The 23,261-nt window shown below is 54.6% G+C and overlaps 1 protein-coding gene across 18 annotated transcripts; it reads left to right on the top strand.

Moving 5' to 3' along the window:
• The first annotated feature begins 125 nt into the window (after positions 1–125).
• LOC101062938 (rho GTPase-activating protein 12) lies at positions 126–19,854 on the top strand. 18 transcript variants are annotated; one of them, XM_029830438.1, is made up of 19 exons: positions 127–416; positions 4,043–4,797; positions 13,077–13,346; positions 14,102–14,308; positions 14,686–14,781; positions 14,912–15,040; positions 15,182–15,244; positions 15,561–15,632; positions 15,948–16,009; positions 16,087–16,168; positions 17,163–17,264; positions 17,358–17,456; positions 17,563–17,662; positions 17,758–17,877; positions 17,959–18,057; positions 18,141–18,218; positions 18,286–18,420; positions 18,784–18,889; positions 19,062–19,854. In XM_029830438.1, exons 2-19 carry the CDS (start codon positions 4,117–4,119, stop codon positions 19,234–19,236), a joined length of 2,676 nt encoding a protein of 891 aa, XP_029686298.1. In that variant the 5' UTR covers positions 127–416; positions 4,043–4,116; the 3' UTR covers positions 19,237–19,854. The 18 variants fall into 18 exon arrangements, with proteins under 18 accessions (XP_029686314.1, XP_029686298.1, XP_029686299.1 ...); XM_029830439.1 differs by having other exon boundaries at positions 15,564–15,632; XM_029830440.1 differs by having other exon boundaries at positions 132–416; positions 14,686–14,766.
• Positions 19,855–23,261: the final 3,407 nt, after the last annotated feature.

Here is a 23,261-nt window from a genome sequence, read left to right on the forward strand (position 1 = left end):
CTCCTACAGGGTTGAGGGTGCAAAACCCGAATTCCTTTACTGCAGTTAAAAAAAAATACAACACGGCACAAGAAGCGACTCTTACCGTGAATTTGCGTCAGAAAAAGACTGCGGTAAAGTTGATCTGGGCGCCCACAGCAGGGCCTGAAAAGGCCTGTTAGTGGCGCATCGTCTCCATAGACGATCTTTTCCACTGAAGGTATTGCCAAAGTTGGCTGGGCAGCGGAGTCCACAGCCCAGCGACGCTGCTGCGGATTACACCGGGACGGAGCGCCGCTCTCACAAACCTGACAAGTAACCAGCGACTTTGACTCGGTGGCCGGTCGGCAGGGAGATAAACGGCAACCTAACCGCACCTGGGGCACCTGGAGGGCGTCTCTCTTCCCTCCGAGAACTGCTTCGCACCGGGAGAGAAGGTAGGTCCGGTCCGACTGCGGAGGTGTTCGGGACACGGTGGAATGTTTAGCCAGGAAGCTAATTAGCCCGCTAACGTTAGCAGCAGCCCCGCGACGAGACAGGTGCTTAAAAGTGAGCTTTTGTGCGAGGTGCGAGCTGTAACCATCGACCCGAGCTTCACCACACGCCCGGTTCGGTTCACGAAGCCACCGGGAGTGTCCTTCAGAGCCTCCGCAGGTGGGGGATCTCCGGACGGACCGGAGCTGTCAAAGTTGGCAAAACCAACAATTTCGCCATTTTGACAGGCGTTTCTCAACGTTTGGGTCCTGCGGGGTTGTTGTTAATCAACTCATTTATTCATTAGTTTGGACCTTAACCCCCATAGATGCGGCGGAGCTGCAAATATGAAGCAGATTTGAGACCTCCGCAGGTGAGTTGTTTTAACCTCGCGGCGTGATTCACCTGAACTTTGCGCCGTTTTTCAGAGGCGTTTTTCGTGCACCTGCGCGACGTTGTCGACGCGAAACGATCCTGCCGATGTCAACACCGACCAACAGTTTGTGGCTGACAGTTTACGTTCCAAAAATTCCACTAAATGTTCCCAGCGTTGGGATTATATCATCTCTGGAGGCTGCAGTTGCACAACGTGGACAACCAGGAAAAGTGACCGTAATGTGTGCTCCTATTTATATATATAGACACACAGTGTCTATATTTAAAATCAAATCCCTTCCCAGGGCTTCGACCCTCCGTGGTAAATCTGACCTCTGCGCAGAGCAACATGCGTGAATACGCCAGGTGAGTGTGACGTCAGACCTCCGCTCCCTGGCTGTGCTGTAACTCGGGTGCCGCCATAAAGAGGCGATTTATGGGCTGCTGACTCTTCCTGGGGAACGGCACCCGCCACCACCTGCTCGCCATCGCCGCGGCAACTGCGCCGGTGCGGTTTGTCAGGTTCAAGGCCGCCGTGGCTGTGCCGGTTGTGACGGACCCTGGGGAGTTGGGTTTCACGGAAAGAGACGGGCCGAGAGGTGCTTAAGTGGGCCAGGCTGTGCCGAGGCCGGGCTATGAAAGGAAACAGGCCTACTTTCGCTCTGCTCGCTTCCCCAGGACATCGTCGGCCTGCTTCACCCCACAGATCACTTCATCCACCCTGAGAGGCTCAGAGAGGCTCCTCTCACGGCCACACAGAAACTGCTGTCGGTGGATCTCTGAGGGATTGTTGTGTTGAAAGAAAGTAGATCCCTCGGGCAGGGATCCATTGCTCCTTCCGTGTGGGTTATTGGCTCAGCCGGCTTGATAATTGCTCTGAAAAGCTGCTTCTGCTTCCTTAACGAGTTCCTCTCTCTGTTGTCGGCCCCCATCGCTGCCGCTCGGTCGCGTCCTGGCGAAAACATCGTGCACCCGCTGAGATCCTCCCTCCAAAGGTGCCGCTTGGTGTTTTGCTGAGTCAGTAGAAGTGGGGAGGGTGTGTCTGGACATGTGCTGACGGCAGCAGAGGCTCCCAGCTCGCCTCGGCTCTTCCTCGGCTCTTCCTCGGCTCTTCTTCAGCTCTTCCTCGGCTCTTCTTCAGCTCTTCCTCGGCTCTTCCTCAGCTCTTCCTTGGGTCTTCCTCTTCTCTTCCTCAGCTCTTCCTCTGCTCTTCCTCGGCTCTTCCTCAGCTCTTCCTCGGCTCTTCCTCAGCTCTTCCTTGGGTCTTCCTCTTCTCTTCCTCAGCTCTTCCTCAGCTCTTCCTTGGGTCTTCCTCTTCTCTTCCTCAGCTCTTCCTCTGCTCTTCCTCGGCTCTTCCTCGGCTCTTCCTTGGGTCTTCCTCGGCTCTTTCTCGGCTCTTCCTTGGCTCTTCCTTGGGTCTTCCTCGGCTCTTCCTTGGGTCTTCCTCGGCTCTTTCTCGGCTCTTCCTTGGGTCTTCCTCAGCTCTTCCTTGGGTCTTCCTCGGCTCTTCCTTGGGTCTTCCTCGGCTCTTTCTCGGCTCTTCCTCGGCTCTTTCTCGGCTCTTCCTCGGCTCTTCCTCAGCTCTTCCTTGGGTCTTCCTCTTCTCTTCCACATTTCTTCCTCGGCTCTTCCTCGGCTCTTCCTCGGCTCTTCCTCGGCTCTTTCTCGGCTCTTCCTTGGGTCTTCCTCTTCTCTTCCTCTTCTCTTCCTCTTCTCTTCCTCTTCTCTTCCTCTTCTCTTCCTCGGCTCTTCCTTGGGTCTTCCTCGGCTCTTCCTCGGCTCTTCCTCGGCTCTTCCTCGGCTCTTCCTCGGCTCTTCCTCTTCTCTTCCTCGGCTCTTCCTTGGCTCTTCCTCGGCTCTTCCTCAGGGCTCTGGCCCCCCATCAGGGCTCCACCTTCGTGTCTTCCAGCCCACCCGTCCACCTTCAAGCTCATTAACCTCACATCAAATTAAGGGCTGATTAGGCTCTGAGGAGATTTGTGCTGAGGGATTAATCGGAGCCCATCGGACAACAGGCCGACCGGCGCCGCCTGCGTCTGACATCCAGAAGGAGCTCTCGTCGCTGGTTGGGGTTTTTGTAACCATAGTAACCTGTGGGGAGAAAAAGTGTCGATGTTTGTAATGTTTACCTGTTTATTTTGAAGGCTTCGGACTTCCTCTTTGTTCTTTAGCATTAGCATGGATGTTAGCTGGGCTCTAGCTTAGCGGACTCGGGTCTGTTGTGCAACTCTGGCTTCTGCCCATCTGCAATCAATGAGTTTTATTGATCAGCCGGCGTTTGTGGTCGATATCGGCCGAGTTATTGCAAAGAGTCGGCGATATCTGAGGGTGAAAGCTGCTCATTTATCAGTCCAGGAGAGATTATTTATTCCTGCGGTCGCTCTATCAGGATTGATCCAGGGGTTGAGACCTAATTGTCCTCTAACCAGGACCGGCTCATAATGACCCTTCCTGATATATTTATATATATACACACAGTGTGGAACGCCACAATGGCAGCAGAGGTTATGCTTCGTGTCTGAGATCTGGAGTTAGCGTGACAAAGCTAGCGTGTTGCATGTTTACCATCTTGGCATGTCGGTTTGAGGCCACGCTGGCTTCCACTCTCTGCAGATAAAAGACATTTTTGGCTCTGTTTTACCGGCATTCCAGGAATATCCCAAACTCAGAAGCTGGTGTTGTCATGCATCTGCAGCCTGTAGCAGCAGAGGTGAGACTCCTACAGCCGTACGCGGTGTAGGAGTTGTTTTTCTTCAGCTAGCTTTAGCGTTAGCTTCACTGTCCTCCTTTATTTATGGAACAGAAGGAGCCTGAGGCTATCGCAGAAGAGCTCATCCTGCCTCTGGGCAAACCTTCACCTCAGACTTTATAAAGCTTAGTTTGATATCAAAGAAAGTTACAATTCCATGCTAACGTCTGGCTACATTACCTGCAAACACTCTTAGCATCAGCTGAGTAATGAGAATTATTAAAAAGAGCTTCGTGGACTCACTGTAGCGCTCATGTGGTTGAAGGTGTGTGTGTACAACATGTGACCTCAGCGGGAAACTATGTGTGTGTGTGTGTCTGTCTCTGTGTGTGTGTGTGTGTGTGTGAGACGGTGTGATTCAGCTAATCTCAGCTTGCTTCACTTGCAGCTTGACTGATCTTCATTAGCAAACGGAGGATCAGAGGAGTGTTGGTGCTCTTTAACCGCCCTTGTTTGCTCCTCCAGCTCTTCTGATGAAGCCATGCTGGTGAACGTCTTCCTGCGGTGGTGAGCAGCCCTGTGGACACTCCTGAGGCGTCATGGCGGACCTGCCCATCGCCCCGGGCGAGGTCTACATCGAGGTGGAGTACGACTACGAGTACAAGGCCAAGAACCGCGTCATTACCATCCACCAGGGGGAGTGTTACATGCTGGTCAAGAAGACCAACGAGGACTGGTGGCAGGTGAGGAAGGAGGAGGGCTCCAAAGCCTTTTACGTCCCTGCCCAGTATGTACGGGAGGTCCGCAAAGCTCTCATGCCGCCCCCTAAGCCCCTCCCACATCCTCCTGCTGCCTCCGGGAACCCGCCTCCACATAACGCCTCCGCGGTCAAGGGAAAGCCCACCAGTCTGGACCTGGGGCTGCAAAACCAGCCTGCAGAGAACCTTCACAGGCAGGAGTCCAGCTACCGGCGCTCGCCGTCCGCACAGACGGCCGCCACCGACCGCTTCAGCCCCCCCATCCACCGCAGGGACAGCAACAACCATCGGACCCCCGGCTCCCCCACCGACCACGACCGGGCCCTGGCAGAGGGCCCCCACCCCGACACCAGAGGCAAGTCCAGCACGTTACCTCGCGCCAGAGCCCGGTCCCCCGAGCTGGTCCGGGCGCCGTTGGACGTGGACAGTACCCAGGGCTGCGACTCTGCGGGCGAAGAGAGACGCACCAACGACTCGGAGTCGGGAGACGAAATGAGCAGCAGCTCCACCGAACAGCTCCAGGTAAAGGCACCCCGACAGAAGCCTGATCTGAAGGTGGCGCCAGAGCGCCCCCCGGTGGCCGAGTGCAGTACTTCCCATTATTCCAGGTGTGGCTGCAGCTGGTGCATCCGTGTGGTTTGAACTTCCTCTTTCAGTGGCACCATATCTGGTTTAACTGCGGGTGCGGATGTTCCGGCTCTAATCTCTCCCACATTTCTCATTTAAATCCCTTTATTTGCTCACACGTCAGCTGTCGGTCCTGGTTTAGTGACCTGACCTGACCCCCCCCCCGGGTCAGAGACTTGTGTGTAAGGGAGAACGAGGCCTCGGGAGTGTTTGGTCACGGAGTCAGAGGGTCAGTCTGGGGGGGGGGGGGGGGCTTCTCAGGCCCCTTTCCAGTGTAAATGAGTTGGGCTGTTTCGATGCACTGACCTCGGATCACTGACCCCCCCCGACTCCTATAATGTGCTTTAAAGGTCAGCTGACAGCAAGCGTGTACAGTTTCAGAGCCACAGTGGACTTCCTTCCTGTAACAGGGCTGTGGTTTCAGGTGGTGTCGGTACCGTTGTGGGTTATCAGCAGTTTTAGCCCCCCCCCCTCCCAGCAGGTCCAGGAGTGCCACCGCGTCTCCGACTTCCCATTGACCTTTTCCAGGTTTTTCCCACATCGCTGTGAAAGAGTGAAATTACAGCTTTTACGCCCGTGTGAAGGTTCTGGTCTGACCCAGCTCCTCCTCCGGCTGCAGCCAAGCTTTAATTCTAAGTTGCCGTCTTTTGTTTACCGGCTGTTTTTGTCTGGCTGCCGAATCGGAGGTGTGCGGATTCAGCTGACGGGCTGGAAAGTTCTGCTCGGATTCTGACGCGAGGCGGCCACGGCGGGCTGCCCCCCCCCTCCCCCCCCGGAGCAGAGGTCCCCTGTAGCTGCAGAATGATGGCTGCCAGGTTGTCGGGGTTTTAATTTGCTGCTTGACTGCACCTCCTCAGCCTGATGTTCGTCACCGCTCTGTCTTCAGGCTCCTAACGACCCGGCAGCCAGAACAATAAACGCTGTTGGCACCGACGTCCCATTATCGTCTCCGCACATTAAAACTGGGCTGCTGCCCCCAACATGTTGGAGTGGAGGGGGGGGTCGAACGCCCATGACCTTCCCCTGGACCCCGAGTGTGAAGGGTTAGGTGTTAGGTGTGTGTGTGTGTGTGTGTGTGTTTCCTGGACAGGGAAATCATCCAAATTAGATGGTTTTAGGTTGGTTTCTTGGGTTCTCTACCATCTTGCTGACAGATTCCAGATCACAGCTGGTGACCTCCTGTCACAAACACCCACGACTCCTCTCATCTGGGTCACCGTGGATCCGACCAGATGGCGGCCTTGATTAGGATTCTGTCTCCCCCCGTTCTGGAATGACCGGCGTGGCTTCGGGAACGTGCTGTTTTTGTCACGGGCCGGCGAAGTCTCCGTCTTGAGCGCCGTGGCGAAACGCTTCCCCCCGTGGGTTCTGTTGTGTTTGCGGATCGGAGCGTCCCAGATGTCTCCTTGTTAAACAAAAGTGACGCAGCAAACGGGACTCCGCTGGGAATGAGCGGGAACGTCCCAGCGGAGTCGTGCAGACGGCTCGGTTTTCTGGCTCGTCGTTGAGTCCCGAAGGCTTTTGCAACACGTTCGGACCCAAACAGCCAAGAAAAGCTCAGGATTCAACGCTGGGATTCTCCCACTGGCCCGTGTTCCGTTTCCTGGATCTCCTCAGCCGCGATTGAACGGATCATCCGGTGCAAAGTGTAAAGGCAGATGTGCTTTATCGACCCTGCGCAGCTTTTCCTAATCCCAGATTTGTGTGTTTCCAGCTCCTGCCGCTCCGTCCTGCTTCGTGTGCCGCTCCGAGCGGCAGGTCAAGCTGTGGTGGCAGCTCGGAGAGAGAGAGCGTCACTGACGGGTCACTCTGTTTATGTAAGGACCTGTGGGGGGGGACCGGCGTCTGCTGGAGTGGCCCCCCCACGGAGGCTTTATCTGCTTATCACAGTGACATGTCAGTCAGCCAGAGAGTGTGTGGATAGCAGATAGCTGCTGCGTTTCTCCGCATCCTCCCTGTCAGCGGCGCGGCTCCGTCACAATCCCTCTGTAGCGGCGGCGCCGCCGGCGGCGTGGCTACAGGACAGGATGTACCCCGACGGGAATGAGACGGTAAGACGCTCCAGCACGGAGCGACGTCATCACAGGGCCGTCGGCAACCTGTGTCGTCGTGGAGGGGAGATTCCCCGACACACTCGCACCGGCGTGTTTGGATCCCAGACGGGTTCAGACGGCCGATCGGGCAGCTTTTTCCAGCCGCCGCGCCGTGACAAAGCGACTCTGCTGCGGGAGCGCACGGGTGGTGCGACGGGACGGTGGGGGGGGGTGGATGAGAGGGCGCGCTCGCCACGCTTGGTTTCATAAGCTCCGGCTACGTAACACTTGTTTGGACGGCTGGTTGGTGAGACGAGCTCGGGGCAGACGGAGGGAGGCTAGCGGGTGAACCTCTGTTTGTAGCTGCTGATGGCGGCGGAGGGCACAGGCGGGAGTCGGAGGAGCTCTGGGGGGAGCGAGCAGGTTCTGGCTGCCTTTGGAGGACTCTTCCCTGTCTTCAGACACAGCTTTCTGTCTGTTCTGGGCTCAAACCTCCACCAGAAATCTGAGCTGCCACTTAATGACCGAGAGCCGCCTGAACCGTATAATCTGCCGGCCTCAGTGTAAATAAAGGATTGTTTCTGTGCCCTGCCCCTGTGTGTGTGTGTGTGTGTGTGTGTGTGTGTGTGTGTGTGTGTGTGTGTGTGTGTGTGTGTGTGTGTGTGTGTGTGTGTGTGTGTGTGTGTGTGTGTGTGTGTGTGTGTGAGAAACTGAATGTAGCCTTTAAACTATTCAAACACACTGCTATTAGCTTAGCCGTAGCGGGCAGGTCCGTATGGTCATCGGCGCTCTTGCAGGCCACCGCCGGGTCACCTGACCTGATGTCTGCCCCTCCCCCCCCCCCCCCCCACACACACACACACACACACAGACACACAAACCACGCCCACAGTAACGAATTTGGCCTCGTGTGCAGCTGGAAGCGATTAAATTAACGGGGTTTTATGGAGGCAGATCTTTTTAAACCTTTTCCGTTGTGCAGCTCGATCAGTGATGTCAGCTGGTTTTGCTCCAGGTCAAAGGTCAGAGGATGAAGAAACCAGGATGGTCGCATGAACAGATGCTCCCCTCTCTGGTCTCAGAATATGACATGTCACCACCGATCTGGTGTTTCGGTGCCGAATTATTTACCCGCCAGCTTCACTAACATGCTTTAAACGCACGCTGGCGTGCACGTGCATCACCTGCTCTTCCTCTTTAAACGCACGCTGGCGTGCACGTGCATCGCCTGCTCTTCCTCTTTAAACGCACGCTGGCGTGCACGTGCATCGCCTGCTCTTCCTCTGGTGTCCTGTAGGCTGGAAGCTCCTTAACTGCAACTCTAGATTAGATTAGCGCCCTATTTTAGCCTCTCCTTCCTACCTCATCTCCTGCTGCCTATTTTGTTTGCATCAAACATAAAATTCCACATTTGTTATTTTCTGTGCAAAGTGCCCCCCCCCATCCCCTCCGTCACCCCTCTGTCACCCCCCGCGTCACCCCCCCCCCATCATGTTGAACTGGTTTCATGCAAGCAGGTTCAAATCCAGACTCCTCATTTGTATCCAGGACCAGAAATACAGGCCTGGTGGCTGCTGGGCTGCGGCCGTTTCCAGAGCACTTTCTGATGCTGGCTGAATCACGGCGGGAGGAACAAAGCGCCTGTTGTTGTCTGGCACTTTCACACGCGCTCCTCTTCGCTCTGGCCTCTTGTTTTACAAGTCATTTCAATTATTGAAGTGTGATGAGCTGGATTTCACGTCAGTTTAAAGTTGGCACAACAAGGTGCAGCATTTAGCCATGGGGGTTAGCATTTTAGCACTCAGCTCCTCTGAGGACCAAGAAAAGACGAGGATTGTTTTTATCTTTCTGGATGATGCCGTATTTACTGTCGGCCTCCAGATGTTAAGGCCAGTCTTAGCATGGCTCTAGTCTTAGCATGGCTCTAGTCTTAGCATGGCTCTAGTCTTAGCATGGCTCTAGTCTTAGCCTGGCTCTAGTCTTAGCCTGGCTCTAGTCTTAGCCTGGCTCTAGTCTTAGCCTGGCTCTAGTCTTAGCCTGGCTCTATTTTTCTAACCATATCAACTATGTGTTTCTCTGGAGCTCATATTTGAAGTTTTAACCTGACTCAATGGAGGCGTTGTGACATGAGCCGGCAGCATCATCCTGGAGCGTTGCCTCTTCCTCATAGCTGCTCTTTAATTGCCCCGCCGCCGCCTCCTCCAGCAGGTCGAGGCACGTGGACTCTTCCTGGTCGGTAGCGGAGCAGAAAGGTTGTCCTCCCTTCCCTCCTCCACATTCATTAAAGCGTGCAGACGTGTTGCTGCACGATCCCGCTGGTGGAAAGAATGTGGAGCCAGTGACCAAACTACCAAACTACCAACCCCGGTAGTTCCAGTCAAGTCTCGCAGGTTTGCCTCAAGTGTAAGCAGCATTTGAAATGTGCTCATTAGCTTCCAGTGATTTAAATACTGGTAACGCCGTCGTAGCGCCGTTAATGAGCGCCGACAGAGTTTTGAGGGATGTCTGAGCACATTGTCAAGTTTAATTGCGCTCCATGCTCGTCTAATTGCCTTCTTAGCCTGCTTTTAATTGCCGTGTCATTTATTGTTCGCGTGCTGCTGCTCAATCTCCCCACATTGCCGTTATTGTGCCCCTTCGTGCTGTTTAACTGTGTTTTAACGGCACTCTGGACCCGACGGCGTGAAAACCTCCTTTTTCTGTTGTTTTCCAGCCCGTTAAGTTTGACTGTGGGTCTGTTTTTTTTTAATTTGATGTATCGTAAAAGAGGCGCCGATATATCAGGATTAGGGAACCGTGGAAAGGTCACAGAGAGCTTCTGCTCCGTTGGAGTGGTGCCGTCTGTTGTTCTGTAGACACGCGGTGCTGCTGACGGCGTGGGCGTGTGAGCGCTCTCACCTGCCCGCGCACGTCGTCCTTGACATTTGGCCGAAGGGGCCAATATTTGCAGGGGAACGGCGTCGGCTCAGTCATGCTAACAAGTGGTCTCGCGGTCATCAACGGTGGATTGGAGCAGCTAAGAATGCGCGTGGCTCCGGCCGTGAGTGCTCCGAACATGGCTGAAACGGACCGGGACCGGTCGGGGTTGCCTGTATCTTGATCCTCAGACGCGTGAGGACGCAAACATCCATCAGCAGTGATCAAGATTCCATCGGAAGGCTGGTGGTGCAGTTGCGTAATCCTGATGGAGAATATGGATCCGGGTTTGGAGTTCAAGCCTCCTCAGAACCCGACTCAGATGAGAGAGGACCCATTAGTGCACGTCAACACATCCCCTGTCCCAGCACTGACGCCACCCCACTCCTCTTATGTAATCACACACACACACACACACTCATTAGCTCCTGCGTGCTAAGCACCGTGCAGTCACCCGTCATTAGCTGCAGCTATTCAGGTAAAACGACCTTTAGGGGTTATTCAGCCAATCAAAGCTGCCTCCCTCCATCGCTCCTCCTCACGACTCTCCCAGGACAGAGTGTTCCGCTCGTGGCAGGAGAGGGAGAGCGAGTCAGCGGGTGGCCCGATGCCCCCCCCCCCCCGCTCAGCGGTTCCTTCAGATCTCGGATGGGAATCTTTCCTTCCGTCTTTTGAGGAAGTGACACTGTTTGTGCATGATGTCTGCGGGGAATGAGTGCGTCCCCTGTGGAGAGGGCAGGGTATCCTGACAGCTGCTGATTCAGACTCGCAAGCATATGGTCACACGCACACACACACACACACACACACACGCGCACACAAAGAGTGAGAGTTCATTTCCTCCCACACTAATCACTCCTCGCTCTCGTGAACTCGCGCCTTTTGACACATTTTGTCACGCAATTCTCGATCAACGACATCATCCCGGGAGCGGAGCCGCCGCGCTGGACCCGGGTTGAAAAGTGACGCTGGCTGACTGGACCCACGGCCTCTCCGGGGCGCAGAAAGACCCTGTTCCATGTAGATAACGGCTCCGTATTGTTACGCTGGTTATCTGGTGAAGCGTCCAGCTCATGCCTGCTAACTCCAGCAGCTCTTAACTTAAACATCCTTTACATTCTCCACTTCAGGTTTTCTAGCCTCCAATTTAGCGTAAATGCTCTGATGTTGCGTAACGGCCTTGGGTGTTGCCAGCACTTTGAGGTCTGTTGTGTTGCCAACAGAGAGTGTGTGTGTGTGTGTGTTGTGTGTGTGTGTGTGTGTGTGTGTGTGTGTGTTTTCTATTTCCTCCCACTTCTTTATTTCGACCATTTTCGGAGTCTGAGTTGAATCTTTTATTTTCTTTGTTGCTGGAGTTTTGTGGAATTTCTGACACATCACAACAGCCTGAGGAGTTTCTGTTTGCGCCGCTGGGCCACGTTATTTCCCGTGCTTCCGGTTTCAGTCCGACTCTGGTTTCAGTTGTCCAACATCCAGCCGGGATCCAGCCTGGTTCTCCCAGTAACCTCTTCATCTAACTCACATTTGTGAATCACTTCTCCGGATGTTAAAGTGTGATAAATATAGGTGGGTCGTGTGTGACTCAGAGGAAAAACCTCCACCGTCGGAAAGCAAATGTCACCTGCGCTGGAGCCGTTCCCATGGATACCAAAACTGCTAAATACTTCCCATTACCATTACGCAACGGTTTCCACTCATGTCCGGTGTGAGCGTGCTGAGCCGTCCTCGCCACGATGGAAGCAGCAATGGCGGCGGCGTTGACGGGCGAGCACACTTTTCCTGCTGTTCGCCGTTGATTTTCCCCACAGTCAGAACTGGGAATGTTCCCGCGCGGCATGCAGCCGAGCAGGTTCGTCCGTGTCCGACGGCGATAGAGGCGAGGACGGCTCATCCCGCCGCTCCGCCCCCTCCCGCGTCCACACGTTGTTGTCAGGCTGCCCCCTAATGGACGCCGCGTGGAATATATCTACAGGGACGCTCCGGTTCAGGGCCGTTTCCTCTCCCACTTCAGATTTAATACAAGTTAATGTGCGAAAGGTCCTCCAGGCTGCTGCGGAACTGCTGATAACGGCCACATAAATGAGGAACTCCTCAGCACCTTCCAGGCAGCAGGAACTCTCAGCGGTGGTGAAATACGGCCGCCATCCGTCCACCATCAGGACCGCCCCCTGGGCTCTGCATCACATGCTCACGCCGCCTTATACGGGAATTCACCGCAGACACCCCTGGGAACGATGGCAGCGGTCCGCTCGAGACGAAGTTTGTGCAGGTGGGATCAGGAGGAGGACGACGAGGTGTTCGCCTGCTCGCCCCCGGAGGTAACGGAGATGGTGGAAGGAACTTGGAAATGAGGTTTATCGGCAGTCAACTGCAGCAGGTGCTGCTGTCCCGGGACCGCTTCTGGTCCGCTTTATATTGGATCTTTGTGGGGGTTTCCAGCGGTTTCATGCATATTTCATCCTCACTGATCTGTGTGCAGCACATCGCCGGTGTTGCTATGCCTGACATGACTTCAGCCCTCTCCGGCCCCACATGCTGGGAAGCTGCTTCTATTTTTTGATTTAGTTTTGGATCATCGAGCATGAAATAATCTCGCTGATTCTGCCCTCGACGGGAGCGGCAGCGATGCTGCAGATGCTAAATTCCCCTTTCAGACTGGATAACTGTGTCCTGTCACGTGCCAGTGTTGAAACTTTTTCAGCGTTCTGTGTTCAGGTTCCTGCGTCCTGTTCCACGGGAACTTTTCTGCAGGCTTTCAGTACCGGCTGAGCCCATTTAACCGGGCTCCATTTAAACGTTGCGCCGTGTCTCTAATCACAAGATAACGCTTCCTGTCCTTGAAAGCTTCTCCGTCTTAGTGTGTGGTGCTGAATTTGGACAAATTGTTCCATCAGTGTTCGGGCTGCGTCAGTTTCTGTTCCTCGTTTCAAACCGACGTGCGCGCCAGTGGCTCCGTTACGCAACGTCTGCTGTATGAGTTCATTAAATTCCTCGGCTCCGTGTCAAAGCGAGCGCTCTCAAGCCGTTCCCAGAGCCATTTTTGCCGCATCATTTGATGTTAAAGGCTTTTCCTTTGTGCTGCAGTGGCGTCCAGGGTTCAGCGGGGTGAGCGGGATGTGATGGCTCCGCGTGGAGCTCAGTGGAAACGGCCATGGAGGTTTTTAACGTGTAACTGGGGTCAGACGGTCCCTGTGCTGACGTGCAGCTGATGCTTTCTCTCCTCAGACCGTGTCTTCGTCAGGCCAGGGCCGCTCAGAGTCCCCCGTCTACACCAACCTCCAGGAGCTGAAGATCACCCAGAGCACCCTGCCCCCCGCCCCCGCCGGCTCCCCCCTTCACGTCCTGGGTGACTGGGAGACCTACAAGGATCAAAACGGCAGGCACTTTTATTACAACCGCTCCACGCAGGAGAGGACCTGGAAACCGCCGCGAGCAAAGGACGTGAGCACGGGGAGCTCCAGGCACGACAGCCAGAGCACGGGCGAGAGCTCCGAGGTACAAACGCTCAACCTTCCCTCAGTCAACATCCCATCATGGCTCCGCACACTCGTTCATTTAGCAGTCGCTGTCGGCCAGGGTTGAAAATAGATCCCGCTCCTGACGGCGGTGGAGGGTCATCGAAAACATTTTAGCTGTTATGGTGAAAGCTAAACGCAAACACGCGCTAACGTAGGAGTAAACCTGACCTACACGGGAGTTTAAAAACGTCTCCATGGTTACCGGTGCGGCTCAGAAGATGCAGGACTGCTGCCGACAGTTCGGAGTGCTCACTTTAATCAAACACACAGAATTATCCCACAATGGAACGTCTGGGCGGCGTGCACACCCTCTCCCCCCTTAACAAGAACACCGAGCCAGCATCCGGCACGAGTGGGAGCAGCATGTGCAGAATTATGACAACCGTTCCACATTTGATTTGCCAGACACAAGCCTTCATCTGAAGCTATGTGAAACACAAAAACAGCCCTCAGAGCCTTTCCAAGGGGAGAAATGAGTGTTTGTGGCGAACAATGAACGGGTGGCTATTTACTGCACAACACTGCCACCTACAGTCAGAGGGGCGTCACTGTCAGTACAGTCTCGGAATAATCGCCAGGGGTTCTTTACTTTTCTGGGGCTTTATGGTTCCTTTTAGCGTATTAAACTGGTTTGGGGCAGTTCTGTTTTGGGGTGCATGGTTGTCTTTCCTCTCTTTACTGTGTGGTGATTTCTCTCTCTCTCTCCTCCCTCTCTCTCTTCACCGATGATAGATGGCTCCTTTCTCTCTCTCTCCCTCTATCCTTCCCTTCCTCTCGCTCTCCGTCGGTCACCTCCAGCCTCTGTCTTCAGAGGACACCTGCTTCAGTACCTACTCTAGCCAGTCGGACAGTCAGTATGGCTCGCCACCTCGCGGCTGGTCCGAAGAGATGGATGAGCACGGACACACGCTGTACATCAGCGACTTTACTAACGAGAAGGTACCGGCCACACGGGGGTTCATCTGCTGCTTCTTCACTGGTGACTCGGGGTGATTTATGCTGGGTATTACACTAGTGCATGACTCAGATGTTTCCTCTGTGATCATTAAATAGACCTCTGGTCTCAGCGTAGCACACATCACCACTGCAGAAGTCTTATTTCTGATATAAAACGTGTTTCTGACACCAGGACAGAAGCAACGTTAACAATTAACACTGGAAATAATTAACGTACAAGTGCAATTGTTTATAATCCAGGCTGGCATCAAAGGAAGGGTTGCCGTTTATTCCTGATGCCTTCCTGTGGGTTTAGCGCTCACGTTAGCTGGCTAGCGTGTTGTCTAACGGTCCTCCACTGTCTGTCTGTGCGTCATTAGTGGCTAAAGCACGTCGACGAGCAGGGACGACCCTATTACTACAGCGCCGACGGCTCAAGGTCAGAGTGGGAGCTTCCCAAGGTGAGAATCAAAGGAGTAAGTCTACAATCTGTCTAATGATGCCAGACGATGGAGGGGAGGAGGAAGCTTTTGAGTCACTGCTCAGCCTGATAAATGTGAAGTGTGGAGCCTCCAGAGTCCCACAGCTGCTGTTGTCTCCTCCCAGTACAACCACTCCCCTCCTCAGCTCTCGGGAGACGCTCCCAAGACGCGCAGCTTGGACAGGCGGCAGGTGGAGCCCATCGTCCTGACCAAGTGGAGACACAGCACCTTTGTGTCCGAGCCCGGCGACAAGGTCTGACTCGCACCTCTGCAAACGACACTACATGTGGGGAAAAGCGCGTTTCCAGAGCCCGTGGGGTCATCTAACCTCTGTGTGGTTGTTCACTGTGTGTTGCTGCCATGAGTTTCAGTACTAGACTGGTTTGCTTTGCAGCGGCTGTTAAAAACCCGGCGTTTCCGCCCAGGCTCCGCCCGCCCGCACTCCTTCAAACACCAAGTCAGTAGGTCGTCGGCCCGAGCCGCCCGGCGCCGCGGACCATGAGATTGCATGTCCTAAATGTCCAGGAGTAACAATCACACCCCCCCCTCCTTCCTCCAGCTGATTGAGTCCCTTCATCCGAACCTCCGATCACCAGTGATTTGTCTGGAGGAGTTTCAGAGATGCAGCATGATGAGAATCTGCCTGCAGTTTTAATTGAGGACAGTTTAGTTGATCATCGCTCCACTAATCACCCTCCCTCCCCCCCATCCGTCTCCGTCACCGCTCACTCCTCCTCCGGTTGTTGTTGAATGTTTCATCCCTGTCTCCCCAGCAGGACGCTCCTCTGGGCCCACAGCCCCCCTCTCCCGACTCTGACTCCTGCCCTTCGTCTCCCCCCACCTCTGTTAGTACACCTTTTATTTCCTCTCTTTTCCTCCTTTGCTTTGTGTCCGGCCTTCCAAATCATCTGCTTTTCCTAATATTTGACGCTTTGAAGATTTTTATCTGGATGTTAAAGGAAGTAGCGGTTGGTTTTAATCGGAGTTCCGCATCCACTCTGTCATGTTTGGGCGAGTTGAGCGGGATTAAGGAAGGCAGACGTGATTGCTCTGGTGGCGGGGTGGATGGTGCTTCAGCGCCATGTGTTTTCCTCCTCCTCGCCGTCGAGTGTTTGTGGAGAATGTGACGCGTGTGCTGATGACTTTATGTCCTCTTCCAGCCGTCTCAGAAGTGCGGCCTCCTGAACATGACAAAGATCACTGAGCACGGAAAGAAAGTCAGGTGAGCGGAGGAACTCGGGTGCTCATTCTGCTGTTTTCACCCGTCTGATATTCCGACATTCCCTCTTCGTGCTGCAGGAAAAACTGGACTTCCTCCTGGACCGTGCTTCAAGGTTCCGCTTTGCTGTTTACCAAGAGTCAAGGAGGCGGCACCAGCTGGGTTAGTGACACAAAACAGATCCCAGCCAGATCCCGAGGCAGGAAGAGCCCGAGGTCCTTCAGGGGCCCGACCGCCGGCCTCACCTCTCTCTCTCCTCCATGTTTCATCCCCTCTCCTGTGGTTTCCCTCCCCACAACCCTTCCTCGTCCCTCCATTTTCCCTGTCCTGTCCCGCTCCGTCCACCCATGTAGCCGTACCACAACGGCGCCTCCCTTCCTGAATTTCTCCTGTCGCTGTTGAGTAGCTGGAAGCCGGCTGCTAAGAAACACCCCGCTGTCTCCTCTGAGCTCCACAGATCCTCCTCTGTATGTGCTTCCTCCTTCCTCCTCTCTGCTCCTCTTCCTCCTCTGCATGTGGCCTCCCCGCCTGTGTCACGCTCTGACAGGCGGCCGCTCGTCAGCATGTCGCAGGACTGTGCTGACATGACGGATGTGTGTGTTTGGCCCGAGATGGCTCAGGAAAAAACCGACTGGTGGAGGCCTGCAGGGGTGTGTTGGTGAGCTCAGGGCTGGGCCACAACACGCTTCCGTTCTTTTAGGCACCATGAATGCGCTTCTACACAGCGGGCTTGTACGGACGCACTTCCACGCTAGCACACGGGACCATACGGAGTCGGCTCTGTGGAATCGAAGCACCCTTTCACTTAGCTTAACGCGCAGCGTCGACAGCGGCCCCACCTGAGCCCCACCTGAGCCCCACCTGAGCCCCACCTGAGCCCCACCTGAGCCCCACCTGAGCCCCACCTCGACTCTGGGCGCTACAGGCTCCTCACTTGTGGTTCCCGTGACCACGCTGCCAGTCACCAGCACGTCTAAACAGATTTCCATCAAGCATGCAGCATGTTTAGTAGCTCCCTACGGAGCTTCCTTTATTGAAGCCGGCAGCCGGCCGGATGATGAACCAGAGCGCCATGACAGAGCGCTGCTAACGTCCCCGAGCAGGTTCTCCACGCCTTCGCATACCTCAGGGGTCCATTTGTTCTTCTTCTGTCCAGTTCGGAGCCAGTCAGTCCAAACCAGAGTTCACCGTGGACCTGAGAGGGGGCGCCGTGGAATGGGCGTCCAAGGACAAGTCCAGCAAGAAGCACGTTCTCGAGGTGAGGCGTCGACGGCAGGAACACCTAAAAGCTTTGATCTCCAGGGTCTTTTCACACGGCCAGTGTTTTTAACACCAGCGGTTTCTCCTGCAGCTGAAGACTCGGCAGGGCACCGAGCTTCTGATCCAGTCGGATAACGATGGCGTCATCAACGAATGGTTCCGAGCGCTGCAGGACTCCATCAGCACCCACGTGAGTTCCACTAGGACTCCTGCCAGTCCAGGCCTTTAGGTCTGTCCTCAGTCCGCTTCACACCGAGGTCGCCGACGGTTCCGATGTTTGTGTTTGTGCGCATCAGGCCTGGGAGTCTGACGAGGCCATCGAGGAGGACATGCCCGAGTCTCCTGTGGAGAAACACGACAAGGACAAAGAACACAGAGACTCCAAGAAGAACAGAGGTCTGTGTGGGCTTGAATGCAAAGGGAAACCTCAGTTGTGTTGAGGCGAGCGGTGGACAACGCTGTCCTGTCTCTGTCCTGTCTCTGTCCTGCAGCCATGAAGAGCTCCACCAGCATGGACTCCTCCGACAACAAGAAAACCCGACACAAGCTGAAGAAGTTCCTGACCCGCCGGCCAACCCTGCAGGCCGTCAGAGACAAGGGCTACATCAAAGGTGCTGGGCCGGCCCCCTGGCGTCGCCCCCCTGTGGCGTCCCCCTCGTCTGACCCCCCCCTCCTGTGTTTGCGTCCCTCAGATCAGGTGTTCGGCTGCAGCCTGTCCGATCTGTGTCACAGGGAGAGCGCCACGGTGCCCGCCTTCGTGAAGATGTGCATCGACCACGTGGAGAACAGCTGTAGGTGCTGGTAAAAAGGCGGCGGACTCTGCTCCCCCTGCAGGTCCCTGCTCATCGACACCTTCTCCCCTCGTCCCCTGCAGGTCTCTGCGTTGACGGGCTGTACAGAGTTAGCGGGAACCTGGCCGTCATACAGAAGCTGCGCTACGCCGTCGATCACGGTGAGTTCCCGTCCAGATCCTCCGATTCCGGGCCGCAATCCAGGCTGAGCGGAGCCTTTGTGTCCAGATGAGAAGGTCAACCTGCAGGACGGGAAGTGGGAGGACATCCACGTGACCACCGGAGCGTTGAAGATGTACTTCAGGGAGCTCCCGGAGCCGCTCTTCACCTACGCTCTGTTCCACGACTTCGTCAGCGCCATCAGTGAGTCCTGCGCTTTCTACACAAACCAGAACCAGAACCTCCCTGCACTTCTGGATCTGCTGAGGTCCGGCAGAAGGACCGGTGCCTTCTCCAGCCTGGGTCTTCGCCACCAGGAAGTAACATTCAGTTAGAATATTAATGATCCTCCAAAAAAAACAGTCGATCTTCGCTGATATGATGAAAGATTTTGGGGTAAAATTTTAAACCTTAAATATTACCCAGAATCCATCTGTACAGGCGTACCTGTCGCTCTCCTGGCCACTGGGGAAAAGCCCCATAATCCCATTAATCCCCCGTGTAATCGTCTCCCAACGCAACAACGGTTGGATGTTCCTTCAGCCTTTGGTCTCCTCTGTCCTGCAGAGATCACAGATTACAAGCATCGAGTTCAGGCCATCAAGGATCTGGTCAAGCAGCTGCCGAGGCCGAACCACGACACCATGCAGGCGCTCTTCAAACACCTCCGCAAGTAAGACGCGCATCAAAGCGCCGTACTCATGATCAAAGAGTTATGGCTGCCTGGGTGAAAACACCTGTATCAGTTAGTCTGCCATCATTTATTATCAGGCACTAGAGAACTACAACTCCCACAATCCCCCTCTCCTCCCCATCAGAAGTCACATCTTTTAATGTCCCTCTAGGGTGATCGACCACGGGGAGGAAAACCGCATGACCACCCAGAGCGTGGCCATCGTGTTCGGCCCCACGCTGCTGCGGCCCGAGACCGAGACCTTCAACATGGCGGTCCACATGGTCTACCCGAACCAGATCGTGGAGCTCATACTGCATGAGTACGAGAACATCTTCGGCAGGTAGAGAGAGGCGCCGGAGGACGAGGCTCCGACGCGCTCCCCCTGACCCGGCGCCGACCCCGGGCCGGGCCGGGCCGGGGCCGGCGGCGCCAGCATGTTCGTCACACCCCCAACCTTTCGGACCAACGCGGATACGACCACAATGTCGTGACCACACAAAAGCTCCTCGTTTCCTCCCGTTTGTGCATCGCGCTCCTGTCGCGGCGGCGCCCTCGGACCAGGGCGGAACCCTGTCGGTACCGAACCGCCACCTTTGGATCCTAAACGTTCAGACACTGAAGAGAGGAGGAGGATCGGGCATTTACCCTCCGCTGCTCCTTTCCTTTGTTCTTCTTCCTTTGTTCCTTCATCTCCTCTGTCCTTGAACGACGGCCCGGCTGTCGTCCAAACTCGAGGTCATCGCTGCTAACGCACGCCTGCACGCCTGCACGCCGCCCTCGGAACAAATCGCCCCGCAGCGCTTCCTTTAGACTACAGCTCACCTCCTCTCTGGCGTGAGAGGCGGAGCCTGTCCACCCTGTCCACGACTCTGAACGCCGTCGGTGGGCGTGGACGCGGCGAGGGTGACGTCATGACGACCTATTGTACAAATGGTGTGCCTGGACTGAGAATGTGAAAGGAGGGGGGGGGGTGGGGGGGGCTGGTGTTTAATAAATGACCTGGGGGGGGGGGGGGTTACCTGAGCAGCAGGTAAATGGAAAAATGTAACTTTACCAAACTGGAATAAAGAGCTGGAAGAGACTCTAAACAAGACTTCTGGTTTTTGATTCAATATTCAGACTCCAACAGTTGTGGAACGTTCCAAATGAACCACTTTGGTACTCACTAATGTTATTGGTCTCACTGGTCTCACTGGTGTTACAGGTCTCACTGTTGTTACTGGTCTCACTGGTGTTACTGGTCTCACTGGTGTTACTGGTCTCACTGGTGTTACTGGTCTCACTGGTGTTACAGGTCTCACTGTTGTTACTGGTCTCACTGGTGTTACAGGTCTCACTGTTGTTACAGGTCTCACTGGTGTTACAGGTCTCACTGGTGTTACAGGTCTCACTGTTGTTACTGGTCTCACTGGTGTTACTGGTCTCACTGTTGTTACTGGTCTCACTGGTGTTACAGGTCTCACTGTTGTTACAGGTCTCACTGGTGTTACTGGTCTCACTGGTGTTACTGGTCTCACTGTTGTTACTGGTCTCACTGGTGTTACTGGTCTCACTAGTGTTACTGGTGTTACTGGTCTCACTAATGTTACTGGTCTCACTGGTGTTACTGGTCTGGTTATAGTGGGGCAGTTAGACTTCCTGTCCTGGCTATAGTGGGACAGAGGGGCTAACTGGACTGGGTTTAATGGAAAACACGGGCTAATTGGACTGGTTCTATTGGAGCAGAAGGGTAACTGGGCTGTGGCGTATTTAATTGACATTTTGATCTGACGTCGTCTGGCCGCGTTAGCGAGTTAATGAGATCTGCGGTGAAAGGCCGACGTGCTGCTCCTCGGAGACGCTGTGACATTTCTGTTGGAGATGATCGATAAGTGAGCCGACCTCAGAACAGTCTGGTCCAAACAGAACTTTAACTTCAGGAGACGCCTCAGGATGAAGTCTGGCCGAGCAAGCGGCTAACGGGCCAGATTAGCTTCACCTCTCTGGATTTGTTGCTGCTCCTCGCTAACTTTATCCCCTCGCTACATCAAAGCCAAACGTTTCCCTTTAGTTTGGTGGTTTCCTTAACGCTGCTGAGCGGGGAAATCTTGTAGATCCCTTTGGATCCGGGGGCTTCCAGTTCCGCAGGGAAACGGCATCTTCACATCCGTGTGGCCCGTCCGGTCACTCCGAACAGGCTGCCGACAGCTTCTGTCCATCGCTTTGATATCTGGGAGCGTTTCCATCATGGCCGCCGTCTCCAGGGCAACCATCCCCCGTCTTTCATCCGTCCTAGAGGTGTTTTGCTGGAGGAGTCGTGCTGGCAGATGTTCGGATGCAGAAGTTTCCACCACTAATCCGGCCGTGGCGAAGTGATGCTACGGCCTTTTTTCCCACTCCACGGGTTCAAACGCGGTCGGCGCTCCGGAGCCGCTTGTTGCTCCTGTCGGCGGCTGATAAACCTCCGGAGGAAGCTGCTCTCGGCTGGATCCAGTCAGACGGCCCCAGCAGGTACCAGAACAGCAGCTCGTCCTCTTTGTGACGGCAGCAGACAGACGGACGTTGGCGCCTCAGGAGCGTCGTATCCATCAATGGGACGGATGATGGGGGGGGGGGGTGGTTCCTGAACCTGTGGTGAAGCAGGTCTGTGTTGGACCCCTGGGAAACCACCCAGGCGCTGAGTGCTGCCCCCTCGTGGATGAAGGCGGTATTGCGCCACCATATTCGGTGCATTTTTCCTTGAAACGTCGCCTTCTGCAGCAGGTTAATCCTCGGGGAGCCGCGGCTCCAGGCTCCGGAGACGGAAGCATTTCCAGGACCTGCTGTTTGCCCGGAGGAAGCCACAGGCTCAGCGTTCACCGCCAGCAGGCGCCGTTGTGGTCACATGACCCATGTTTCCCAGAGTCTGAAGCGCTCTTTGTGGTTTGATGCCAGTAATGTAAAAATGGACGTTGTGTTGGTTCCCTCCCAGTTCGCAAAAACATGGAGCTCATCATCACCATCACCTTCATCACCATCATCACCATCATCACCATCATCACCATCATCACCATCACCTTCATCACCATGATCACCATCACCATCTTCATCATCACCATCATCCTCCAGGATCCAGGAGTCTCTCCAGGTTCTGTTTTCAGGTCTCACAGCATTATTGTTCTGATCCTGACCCGCTGACCTTCCCTTTTATTACTCGACCTGGGGGGGAACTCTGATCAGACCGGCTGGCCAAAATGCTGCATTCCATTCTGTCACCATGGTAACTGTTTTCTGTTCATGTTTCTTTGACAAGAACACAGGAGGTCAATGTGGGCGGAGCTTGTTAGCTTGCTTGTGCTGTCCAACCTGCGGTTCGTGGCCCCTCTGAGGTCCATGCAGATGTTGGAAGTGGTTCCAGACCCGAACATCAGCATCAGATGTTCTAAGCTAGGTCACGCAAACATGCAATTTAAGGCTAGCGTCTCTGGTCTGTCCTAGCCTGGATTCTGTGGCTGGTTATGTAAATGTAGAAATATTTACATGATCCAGATTTCAAACGTCTACAAAAGATCTAAACACGGTGAAGAAGAACAGAGAGAAGACGAGTGGACAGAAGAAGTCCCCAGTTCTCTAATTATAGAAGGAATTAGCATTTCTACTCCTCTGGGTGCTGATTAACATCATCGTTAAGATCAAAAGATCACTTAACGCAACATCAGTGTTGTAATTTAAAGAAAACAAGGTCAGACAGAGTTGGGGGCATTCCAGACACACTTTTGTAAACTGCAGAAGGTTTCGTAACAGGACGAGCTTGGCTTTAGCTCAATGTAGCTGTTGCGTCGAAGATACTCGTGGTTCCACTCGGAGAATCGCTTCTGACCTCTCCACAACTCCATAATCCGGTTTCCTCTGGTCCCTCTGTCTAATTTCATAAACCCGCCAGCAGACCTGGCTTTGGATCGCCAGTGCACCTGGATCAGTTTGAATTTTAATCTTCCAGCAGACGTCATTGCATCTGTAATTGTCCCCGTTTCTTCGGGGGTCGGCTTTGCCGTTTGACTGCTAATGACCGCAGAGGTTCCACAGAGGCCACGACGCAGGTTGCAGAGAAGAAGATGGTGTTCTGATGCATTTGTGTCCCCCTCAGATCAAAGAAACATCAAAGAATTGCGATAGTTGAGTGGAGGATGAAGCTAAATCAGACCGGAAATAGAGGTTCTCAAAGTTTGTTCAGGCGGTTTTTCAGAGCGTTTGGAGGAAACTCGGGTGACCTGGGAGGTGAATTACTGTGGGTGCCCGGAGCTGTTCTGGTCCACGAGGTTCCTCCCTTGAAGTTTCATTAAGAGTGGAGGCAGCCGCTCATGACAGGAACCTGAAACTGGTCCGGAACATTAGAGCAGAGGTCAGGTGT

This window comes from Takifugu rubripes, chromosome 22, assembly GCF_901000725.2.
Source record: "Takifugu rubripes chromosome 22, fTakRub1.2, whole genome shotgun sequence".
Lineage (NCBI taxonomy): Eukaryota > Metazoa > Chordata > Actinopteri > Tetraodontiformes > Tetraodontidae > Takifugu > Takifugu rubripes.